This window comes from Onychostoma macrolepis, chromosome 15 (genome assembly GCF_012432095.1).
Source record: "Onychostoma macrolepis isolate SWU-2019 chromosome 15, ASM1243209v1, whole genome shotgun sequence".
NCBI lineage: Eukaryota > Metazoa > Chordata > Actinopteri > Cypriniformes > Cyprinidae > Onychostoma > Onychostoma macrolepis.
In genome coordinates, this window is record NC_081169.1 from 28825873 (window position 1) to 28838232 (window position 12360).

General features: G+C 34.3%; 1 protein-coding gene across 3 annotated transcripts in view; it reads right to left on the reverse strand.

Moving 5' to 3' along the window:
* dync2h1 (dynein cytoplasmic 2 heavy chain 1) overlaps positions 1-12360 on the reverse strand; it is a 97230-nt gene that overhangs the window by 62843 nt on the left and 22027 nt on the right. For all 3 annotated transcript variants that reach the window (XM_058799774.1, XM_058799775.1, XM_058799773.1), the window contains exons 23-36: positions 11287-11492; positions 11049-11204; positions 9949-10063; positions 8722-8892; positions 6795-7177; positions 6588-6720; positions 5730-5847; positions 5533-5645; positions 4955-5068; positions 4706-4850; positions 2630-2835; positions 1392-1574; positions 421-603; positions 62-285 (exon numbers count right to left, since the gene is read on the reverse strand). In XM_058799774.1, coding sequence (XP_058655757.1) covers positions 62-285; positions 421-603; positions 1392-1574; positions 2630-2835; positions 4706-4850; positions 4955-5068; positions 5533-5645; positions 5730-5847; positions 6588-6720; positions 6795-7177; positions 8722-8892; positions 9949-10063; positions 11049-11204; positions 11287-11492 — 2450 coding nt within the window. The remainder of the gene's footprint in view (positions 1-61; positions 286-420; positions 604-1391; positions 1575-2629; positions 2836-4705; positions 4851-4954; positions 5069-5532; positions 5646-5729; positions 5848-6587; positions 6721-6794; positions 7178-8721; positions 8893-9948; positions 10064-11048; positions 11205-11286; positions 11493-12360) is intronic.

Genomic DNA, 12360 nt, shown 5'->3' on the forward strand with positions numbered 1-12360 from the left:
GAACAGTACCGTATAAATAAAAAAAACTGGTCAGGTTTTAAACACAGTCTCTAGTCACTACCTGGCCAGATTGAATATAGCGACCAATTTCCGTCCGAGTGCGTTTCCTTCTTTAAAGCCCTCTGAGTACAGGATGACCTCAGCGATGAGCTCGTTATCGGGACTCGTCATGGCAACCGGACGGAAGAGCTGCTTCAGGTTATCTGGCAGTTTCTGCCGTCCTCCGTACCCTTTACCCGCTGGGTTCAGAGTAATAAAGATGCCTGAATTTGGGTCTAACTCCACCTGAAAACACACACAACACAGAGTCTTCCCTCTGCACCATAACAATCAAGTCTAATAAACTCTTTTGTTTTGGTGTGTGTTTTTACGCCTAGTTGGCAGCTCGCTAGGTTTTGGCACAGAGCTGAAGCGTTTCACCTCTTTGTTGAGCAGCTGGCAGGTGGTCCGGTGGTTCTTCAGTGAGTTCTGGATGGCTTGTATCTGCATGGAGACGGCGGAGAGCACGGCCTCTTCCAGACGATTGAACTCATCAAAACAACCCCAAGCTCCACACTTCACCAGCCCCACAAAGATCCGGCCCATGGACTTCACATCTATACCCTGAAACACAGAGATATCAGACACTTTCACACACAAAACCTCTTTAACTGCTGTAAAAATTAGCTGACTAACTAGCTGACCAACACATCTGGTACCACACATCCGTTACACACAGTAACATAGAGCTTAATGCATAGTTTTTTACTAAAATGAAGAAAACAGAGAATACTTTTCATTTTTTAACATACACATTAAGCTGATTTACATGCATTTTGTCAAAGGATCCTGTGAACACATGACCTCTAAATGGAAAAATACTGCTAAATTTAAAGGCTTATTGTGAAAAAGTCTGACGTCAGTAAACAAAACAAAATAAGGAATTAATGCTTTTATTCAACAAGGATGCATTTCAATGATCAAAAGTGACAGCAAAGACAAGTATAATGTTACAAAAGATTTCTATTTCAAATATATTCTATTCTTTCGAACCTGAACTAGAACTAGAATGATTTCTGAAGGATCATATGACATTGAAGACTGGAGTAATGATGCTGAAAATTCAGCTTTGATCGCAGGAATAAATTACATTTTACAGTTTATTACAATAGAAAACATTTTTTTTTTAATGGCAATAATATTTCACAGTTTTTTACTGTACTGATTTTTGATCAAAGAAATGCAGCCTTCTTGAAGTGCAGAAATGCAGACTACTTTCAAAAACTTTCGAAAATCTTACAGACTCCAAACATTTGTGTACCTACAGACCATAAAATATCTGGTATACTGATTTCCATCAAGACCCACGGGGACTGTAGGTGGAGTGTTTTTTATTTATTATGTGTGTGTACCTCATCACAGTTGAAGACCAGCACCTGTCTTCCGAACAGTCCTCCCAGGGCTTTGACGGACTCGGTCTTGCCGGTTCCCGCGGGGCCGTAGGGATTCCCACCCAAACCCATTTTCATGGCCTGTGTCAGTGTCAGATAGCACTTATCCGTCAGGGGCGTGTGAACCAGTTTGGGAGCATTACCCTGAGAGAGAGAGAGAGAGAGAGAGAGAGAGAGTCAGTCTCTGTAGAGCAGCCCGAGGATCCGTTTCTATCATATGAGACTGTACAGCATCCTTTGTGGTCCCCAAGCAGTAAATACACAACAGTAATGTGTCCAGTGTAAGTCTTCAGGCGTGTAAATCAAATCAGCATGTACATTACAGTTCAAAAGTTTGGGGTTGGTTTTTTTCAAGAAAACACATTCAGCAAGGATGCATTAAATTGATCAAAAGTGACAGTAACGACATTTATAATGTTACAAACATTTCAAATAAATGCTGTTCTTTTGAACTTTCTATTCATCAAACAATCCTAAAAAATAAAATGTATTTTCAGCAGCACAACTGTTTTCAACATTGATAATAATCAGAAATGTTTCTTGAGCAGCAAATCAGCATATTAGAATGATTTCTGAAGATCATGTGACACTGAAGACTGGAGTAATGATGCTGAAAATACAGCTTTGCATCAAAGGAATTTTACAATATTTTCAAATAGAAAGCTGTTATTTTAAATTGTAATAATATTTCACAATATTACTGTTTTAACAGGACTTTTTAATCAAATAAATGCAGCCTTGATGAGCAGAAGAGCAGAAAAACATTAAACAAATCCAACCCAAACGTTCGGTGCACCAATGTCAAAAGTGTAACAAAAAAATAAATGCTACTTCTTTACTTTAGTTTACTAATATTCATGAGTCAGTTTTGTTAATTTGAGGTGCTGTCTGACTGAACACAGCTTTTACCCCTTTTCCACCGAGGCAGTTTGAGTGCTGGTTCAGAGCCAGAGCCTAGTTTCAAATTGCCCGTTGTGTTTGGTGCTGCTGTGCTAGCGCTGCTAGTTGAAATGAGACGTATTCAGTGACGTAAGACCTGGCTCTGTGGTGGCTCTCTAGCCAGTGGAAAGGCCAACCGGTTCTTAGAAGGCTCGCCAGTCGAACCAACTCCGAACCGGCAATAGCACTGGCTCTGAACGATCACCCGGGTCATACTGGTGGAAAAGGGGTATTTGTGACTTAAGCATTGAGCTGATCACCTGATACTCATACGTGTAGCTGAACTCCGCGTCCACCATCTGTATGGAGCAGCGCTGGTCTGTGTTCAGGTAGAATCGCAGCTGTTTCTTCCAGATCCAGTCGTCGGTGCTGTGAATCTGAGCATCTCTCAGACTCTGAACCACTGAGATGTTGTGGATCACGTCCAGAATCAGAGCCTTCAGTTTCGACTGCAGAACTCTTGATTCTACAAGACAAAACCATCAGACCCACATTAACGGCTAACAAAAGCTGAAGTTGAACGCTGAGGTTTGATAATGTTAGGATTTGTTCAAAGCAAGCACTACTAATAATGAACAAGTCCTCAAAAACACGCACATACACATTTGAAGTACAGATTAGATTGGGAGCAGGGGTGGAGAGCTTGTAATGTATATCACTTGCATATTGCTCTTTTGTTGATTTTTGATTGCTTCCATTGTTGCTTTGGATAAAAGCGTCTGCTAAATGACTAAATGTAAATAATGTATTTTTATCAAACAGAGGCGTATAAAGAGCAGGCTGGAAGTGATGTAACGGACAATTTCCACCCTGCAGCAGCAGTTTCTCCAGGGTGACTTATAAGCAGAATTAGCTATAATCACTGTTAACAGTGAGACTCATCAGAAGCTCCATTTACTTGAATTTATGGTGAATCGCAGTGAATAAACCCCTGAGCTCATAAATAGAGTAAAGAGCTTTATGGATATTCACATCGCTTCATTCATTTGATTAACCTGACAATTAGCGAACGCTGTAAATACGCAGCCAGAAAATTAAAGGCTTCATTCTGAATTGCCTGCAGTCTGAAAAAACACTGAAATTCACATTAAAGAAATTAAAAACACAGAGCAGTGTCATTGAAACACACACACACACACATACACACATTTACCATTTCAAAGTGAGGACAGACCATTTATTATAATTATAACGAATACCAATTATAGTAATTATTTATTATTTTTGAGGACATTCTTAAAAGAATGTTTTGTCAAATTTACCTCACTGCTGGGGAAATTGTGTATAATAATTATTTATTCATATAATTCATTTATACAATATAATAATTAATAATTTATTATAACATCATATAATAATTCATAATTTATGTGTGTGTGTGTGTGTGTGTGTGTGTGTTTTAGGGCTGTCAAAATGGCTGAAAAACTAAATTCAAATTTTGTACTTAAAAGTTATCAATATTCGAATTATATTCAAATTTAAAAGGCATAATTTCAGTTAGGGTGAAAAAAGCTTTTGGCTTTTCTCCCGAGGCCACAAGAGGGCGAATCATGCAAAATATTACAAATGCATGTTTATTCAAAGCAATAAAAATAACATGAATGTGAAAAAAGTGCATAAGGTTTAAATTGATGTTTATAAACTAATTATAATTAAGTTGCTTAAACAACTATAAACAAAACAGCATCATGTAGTGCATTCAAAGGGCCTTTTTTCATTTAAAAACATGAGCTGCATTATGATGGGGGAAAAAACCCGCCATAAAGTCTTGAGATATGTGTTTTCAAAGTTGAACTTGCATACATTTTGCATGGTTTTCTAAACATGCGGCTTTTTTGTGCGAGACGCGAGTGCAACGTTGATAGATGTCCCTGTAGAAAATGCACAAAATATCTGTGTGAACGGCTTGGTTTCAGAAGATCTTCTCCGCATTGATGGTCTCTTTTTCCGCAATATTTTTAATGAACAACGCAGCAGCGCCGCATCTAGTGGCTTCAACTGGATAGGCTAACAAAAACAATACAATACAACGGCACTTACATCGTCATCGCATCTCGTGTGCCACTGATAGGGCTGCCTCAACGCACGTTTAACGTTTAACGTTTTTGCATTCGAATGTGGATTTTTATTTTAAATTCAATTCATATTTTTATTTGACAGCCCTAGTGTGTGCATTATAATTAAAATTAAATCATAATTCAAATTAATTAAATATACAAATTATATTAATTTATCCTTTCCTCAAACAACAATTCAAAAATACACAAATAACATCAAATATTAAAGGTGTTATATATATTACTATGATACAATTTAAAGTCACACACACAGTGTACCTGCAGTGTCGTCCATGCTGGTGTCTACGCTGGTGTAGCTCTCCAGTTTGGCAGTGAGCTCCAGCTCCAGCTGATGGAGGTTCTGCTGTCGGATGGCGTTCTCCACGTCTGCTGTGAACTGGATCTGCTCTGCCAGGCACAGAATCTGGAAACAGAGTCACTCCACAGTCACTTCAGATGAACCGCAGAGACTCATGGGTGTTTCTGAAGAGACGTGCATGCGCGCGTGCGTGTGTGTGTGTGTGTTACCTGAGAAGGGAAGCGCGTAGGATCCACGTTTCCTTTCTTTCCTGCATTCACACACTCACACAGAAGATGTTTCAGAGTGTTTTTCATCTCCGTGGAGAGAGCGCTCAGCCAAACCTGACAAACCCACAAAATTAAAGGAATATTAAATATGAAACAAGAATAAAAGGGTGCCGTTAATTGTGACCAATGTGTATTTGAGAAAAATATTTATTTCATAATGATATTTCCCCCATTTTAAATTCTTATTATCCAAGGAAAGGTTAGATTTTTGTGAATTTTTGCAGATTAATTTTCACAGCCTTCTTTGATCATATTTACCAAGGGTGCCGATACTTTTGGCTATGACTGTAAAATATATATGTTTTATATATAAAATATATATTTAAATATATCTCAAACCTGATACCAACCCAAAATATTAAAGGAATATTAAATCTAAATGAATAAAATATAAAACACACACACACACATACATAATGTAATATAATTAACAGCAAGTCACACCATAAGCCCTAATCATGAGACAAATTAAAAACACAGACTAGTGAACTACGTCGACTGCATGACAGAGATCTGACCTCCACGTCGTTGGAGATGCTGATGGTGTTCTGGAGCAGCACCGTCTCACCCTCCAGTGATTTCATGGCTGTGATGCTCTGAAAACTCTGATCAAACTCCACACTGCTGATGCCTTCAACACACAATCATCCCACGTCTATATGCAGCTGCTTGTGTGATAACTGTGAAGAGGTGTGTGTGTGTGTGTGTGTGTTACCTGCAAAGAGTTTCTTCAGGTGTGTGTGTATGACAGTAGGGCTTGTGGCCTGTCCGAGAATCTCCAGTAGATCGTCGTCTCCAATGAAGTAAAACCGAGGAAACGCAGAACGCTTCTCCTGCAGGAGTTAAAATATTCATGAAAATAATGAAAATCTCATTAAATTATTTAAATATTAATTTTAAAAAAACATTATAATATAATAAATAACATACTTTTGTATTTATATTAATTTAATATTTTAATATTTATTATTTCTACCATCACAGCAAAAACACAAAAAGCAACAACAAAAATTGCACAAATTACAAAAAAAAAAGAGAAGAAAAACACCAAAAAATACAAAAAAGTACTGTTGTATATATATACACACACATACACACACACTGTATATATATATATATATATATATATATATATATACATACATATACACACACACACATACATATTAACACTATATTATATTATATATATATTCTCCATTATTTTGATGTTTTTCTAAATTTATGTTGCTTGATTCGTGCTTTTGCTATGACTACAGAGATATGTCAGGAGTTTAAAATCTTTAAACATTAATAATATATATATTTGTGTCACTATCACTAGGCAACATTGCTTTGTGTTATTTACACATGAGAAAAAAAAAAACATCTATTTTCATATCAAACCAAGGAAGAGTGGTTGTTAATACAGGACAAAAAGAACTGAAAACATAAAATACATTTTATATTATAAAACAATGTTTTTATTATAATTATATATTTATGTATATATTTGTATAATTTTTTACTTATATTTATCTAGAATTATTTATTAAGTAAATAGTCATATCATATATTTAAATATAGGCTTCACCTCCAGGAATTCATTGAGGGATTTCTGGCAGCGCTGTAACTGGTCCAGGATGGTGACGAGGGAGTTCCTGATTCCAGCTCGAGTGCTGAGAGACGTGACCCTGCTGTCCCTCTGAACGTCTGACATGATGGCCCTACACACACAGACGCAGGTGAGTGACTCTAAACTCATCTCTCACACCTGTCCCAGCATCCCCTCCCCGCTCACCTGAAATCCTGGTCCACCCTCTGAAAGCGTGCCTGTTCCCGTGGCAATGCCCCACGCCCAAATATGGGCTCGAGGTAGACCCACTTCCTCTGGATAGTGTTGAGGTTCTGGAGGTACTCGTCGAGGTCAGCCAGCCGGGTTTCCCACAGCGACACTTTGTCCTGGAAGCGCAGGTAATAGGGCGAGTCTTTGAGCGACTGCAGCAGGCAGCGGTTGTCGCCCACCTGGTTGACCATGTCCCTCCAGTCCTTGATGACGCGCAGAGAGCCGCCCTGACTGTCCGTGTAGTCGGTCAGGGTGAAGCATGCGCCGGCGCCCCACAGCTCCAGCTCCCGCAGGGCCTCGCGGATGGTGACCTCGGCCTGAGCGCGACTGTTCAGATCCTGAAAACATTCATGTGAGTGTTTATGACCTAGATCATGTTTAAGGGGACAAGCTGCAGAAAAACGCCAGTAGAGTTCATAAACAGACTAAATAGTGTGTTTATTCAATTCAAATGCTTCTTTTCCATGTTAATCTAACTTTTGGATTAACCACACTGCAAAAAATTATTTTCTTACTTAGTATTTTCTTGCTTAGAAATTATTTTCTGAGCACTTGCAGAAATCCCTCAATGAATTCCTAGAGGTAAAGAATATATTTAATTTAATATAATATACATTTAATATAACTAAAAATATATATTATATTATTATTAGTAGTAGTAATATTATTAAAATATCTCTACCTACTCACATATTTATAGTAAAATAATATTAATAATAAAAATTAGTGCTGTCAAATGATTAATCGCATCCAAAATAAAAGTTTTTGTTTACATAATATATGTATGTGTACTCATATATATATATATATATATATATATATATATATATATATATATTTATTTATTATGTATATATAAATACACACACATGCATGTATATATTTCAGAAAAATATGTTAATGTTTATATATTAAATATATTTATTTATAATATAAATTATATTAATGTAAATATAGACGTAAATATTTTCTAAATATATACTGTATGTGTGTGTATTTATATATACATACATACATAATAAATATACACAAAATACACACATATACTTTATAATAAGGTTCAATAGTTAACATTAGTTAACTACATTAGGTAACATGAACTAAGAATGAACAATACTTCTATAGCATTTATTAATCTTAGTTAATGTTAATTTCAGCATTTACTAATGCATTATTGAAATCACAAGTTTTGTTTGTTAACATTGGTTAATGCACTGTGAACGAGCATGAATAAACAATGAACAACTGTATTTTCATTAACTAACATTAACAAAGATTAATAAAGACTGTAATAAATGTAGTGTTCATTGTTCGTTCATGTTAATTAATAAATTAACTAATGTTAACAAATGACACCTTATTGTAAAGTGTTACCATTTTATTCTGTATTAATTATTTAAACTACTAATGTATTAAATAAATCATAAATGAAAAAAAAAACTTTTCTGGAAGAAAAAAAAAATCTAAATTAAGTTAATGCTTAAAATATCTGCCAATGGGGTAAGAAAATATAAACTTGTTTTCCCTTTGGCAGTTATTTTTTTCTTGTTTTAAGCTTAAACTCACTTCTTCAGAAAACAATACTTAATATTTTATTAGTATTTTTAGTATATTATTAATAGTATATTAGTAATTTTGCTTGTATCTTGACTTAAGAATGTTTAGATATTTGCACTGAAAAACAAGACAAAAATACTAATTAAGAAAATCATTTTTTGCAGTGTGGTCACGTCTGTTAAGGACAAAAACTTGACATGGAAAAGAATCAATTGAACTGAGTAACACAATACACAACTACACAAAATACTAAATAAAAAATGATTTTTTTGCAGTGCGTGACAGTAAAGCATGACCTGAAGTGTGTGTAAGTGTGTGTGTGTACCTTGAGCTCCAGGGCTTTGTCGATGATGTTGTCGGCCACTCGCAGCAGGTCTCTGAACTGCAGTCTCTCTAGTGTGGTTCCTCTGGGCAGAGAGACGAGCCGGAACAGATCCAGCCAGTGTTCCTGAGAGAGGTGCTCACCTCGCACGTACTTCAACACTGGAACCACGGCCTAAAACACACAGCTTCATCCTTAACACACCTGTCTTACGCCCAGCTACAACCATATACAACTAATAAAGTAGCAATAATTGAACAATAATCATAAGTCAAATCATTTTAAGTAGTTAACTACAAATTTACACTTTTGAAAAATTTGTTAGCTATTAATAAGCTATTTTTATTTCTATATTTTAATTCATTTTTATCATTTATTTATATAATTAAAAATATTTCTAAAAATTATTAATTATATAAATAAAAATGATATACTTTATATAGAATAATGCATATCGAATGAGTATATATATATATATATATATATATATATATATATATATATATATATATATATATATACACATACATACATACACACACACACACACACACACACACACACACACACACACACACATATATATATATATATATATATATATATATATATATATACATATATATACACATATACATATATATAGCATGAATATTCAAATATAGTGGCTTATTTTGGGTTTTATGTTTGCTGGTTTAAAATGTATACATATTTTTGCTGCTTTATTCATGTTTGTGTTATGACCAAATATGTCAGCAGGTAGAGGCTTTCTTTTTTATTTTATTTTTTTTTTCATTTGTATAATTCATTTTATTAAAATTCTTTGTAAAAATATAAGTTATGTAAATAAAATTATCTTTTTTTTTTTACATTTTATATATAAAATTATATATTTTAAAGCAAAAAAACAAACGGATACATATAAAAATACACATTTACTAAACAAGTACGTTATTTTTATAATTATCAATAACACAATTAATATAATTATTTATATTAATTGAAATGAACCATCCAAATGAATTCACTAAACTGATTCAGATTACTAGAGAGGGAAATTAAATAATAAAGTAGCTATTTAATATAGTTATTGGAAAAATACTGAAAAAGCAAGCCTAGTTAAGTTAACTATAACAAACACTCCAAATGACCTAAACATGACCCATCCACACATGCAACAGAATTTCCACAGAATACTAGTGAATAACTGGAATAATCCAGCCATCAGACCTTGTATCTGTCCACTTCCTTCTGCAGTTTGACAGACATGCTGCTGTGCTCCTCCAGCTTCCTCAGACGGTCGTGCCACGTGAACAGAAACTCCTCGAACATGTGAGTCTTACTCCTGCAGGGAAAACACACAGCATGTGTCTCAGTCCTGGGTGAATGCTGAATGTGTTTCAAACACAAAGACTCTGAATGTCCATGAACGTTTGCAGAAATTCCTCCTGATGCGTCTGATGTTCCAGACCGTGAGTGGTTATTCCCTAATCTTGTTTTTCTCTTTTAATCAGTTTCATCGGTTTCATGTTTAGTTCAATTTTATCAAGCATGTCTAATTAATTGAAATCATGAATCTCATACATCATTTAATATCTATTTATTAAAGATTTTAAAAGTTACATTTAGGGTCTTATATTTTTTAAAATCTTTTTTCAAAATTCAGTCTTATTTTTCCAAAATTCTTTTATCCATTTGAATTTTTTGCTTTAGATTTTAATAATCAAAGCAGGTCTAATCAACTGAATTCATACAACTTTAACAATTTAATAATTTATTGCCATTTTTATAATAATAGGTCCCTATGATTAGTTTTTTTTTTTTTCCAGAAATTCTGTGTTTTCTGTTTAAATTTTTCTGGATTTATGATTTAATACAAATGTACTATCACAAACAGCGGTAATCAAATAAAAACAAAAAATTATTGATTTGATTAATCTTTTACAAATGTAATCAAATGTAACAATTTTTTTTTTTTTTTGGCAAACTAAATGCTGCATATTACAGATTTACTATTAAAATTAAAACAAACATTTTATTATTTTTATTATTAAATATTTTATTATTATTATTTTATTTTAATAATTATTTCATAATTAATTTAATAACACTCATTATTACAATTATTATTGTTATTATTATTATTATTATTATTACTTTGAGAAGTACATTTTACTGTAGTGAAACAGTAATATAAGTAAGTGTATTTCTGTCACAATTTCTTCGTTAAAATTATTTTGACGGTTCATAGTGAAGACCTTTGGGTTTGTGTGTCTCTGACAGTAGTCTATCAAATGAAATGTTCTCAGTGTGATTGCTATGACTGTGACCTGAAGGAAATCCAGTCCTGCTCTGCGTTTGCATCCAGTCCCTGCTGGAACTCCTCGTAAAGCTCCCACATCTCTGAACACTCCTGCAGATCCCGCAGCGTGTCGGTCGCCAGAGACACGTCAGGAGGGCTCAGGTTAAAGTGTTCGCAGTCCTCCCTGCGACACAAAACACACATGTTAACTGTGGTAACGCCACAGGCGTTTCTCTGCATGCGAGAACAGGAGTCAAGTCACGCACATGAGTTTTTTGCGTGTGATCTCCAGCTCGTCGAACTCGGCTCGTCTGTCGCGGATGTTCTGAACGCAGCGCTGCAGAATCTCATGGTCACCTGACTCGATGATGTCATGCCCGGGTTTGAGCTGGTCCCAGCGAGCTCTGAACTTCTGCAGGTCCTGCAGGTAAACCTGCACCTGAGACTCAACGTTCCCCTTCATCACCTCCACCTGAGAGACACAGAGGAGATTGTGTGTGTGTGTGTGTGTGTGTGCGCGTTTCACAAACATGTCGCTCAACTAACGATGCCTCAACTGATGACTCATTTTAGCAGGTACATTTTAATGAATCTCTGAATCTGTTGTATTTAGTTAACTGACTAAATGAGTGTCCGCTGACTCATTTCAACGGCAGACCCGAGGCTCTACACCTGGCTGAACAAGATCCTGTTCTGTGGCTGGGCACGCAATGCAAACACTAAGAAGAAGTTGCTAACTGACTGACTTACTGAAATGCATACGTGTAGTCTAATTACTGACTAACTGCTAGTTTTTTTTTTTAGTATCGCTCAAATCCTATCACAGTATTTTTTTAATATTTTGAATTAGTTTTGTTTTTTTCATATTTTACATTTTAATTTAAAGTAGTTTTAGTAGTTTTGTTGTTTATTTTTGTAATTTTTATTGTTGTTTTTTTGTTTTATTTTTAACAAATTTCTTTTTAGGTTTATTAATTTTTTATTTCCGTTTTAGTTTTAGTAATTTACATACAAATTCAACTATTAAATATTTTATAAACTAATTATAAACATTTTCATTTTAAAGTTTTAGTAATTTTATTGTGCTTGTTTTTTTATTCATTTTAATGAGTAATTTAAGTACTTTAACTACATAAAATATTTGGAATTGACATTTTGCCTTGAAATGAATAAATAATATTTTATTTCTGTTAATGTTCATTTTATTTTAATTAACATCGTTTTTTAAAACATTTTTAGTTTTAGTTAATGATAACACTGGTTCATGACATTTTGTAAGTAAAGACACACATGAAACAGTGTTGTATAAAATAAAATAAAAAAAGACAAATATATTTGCA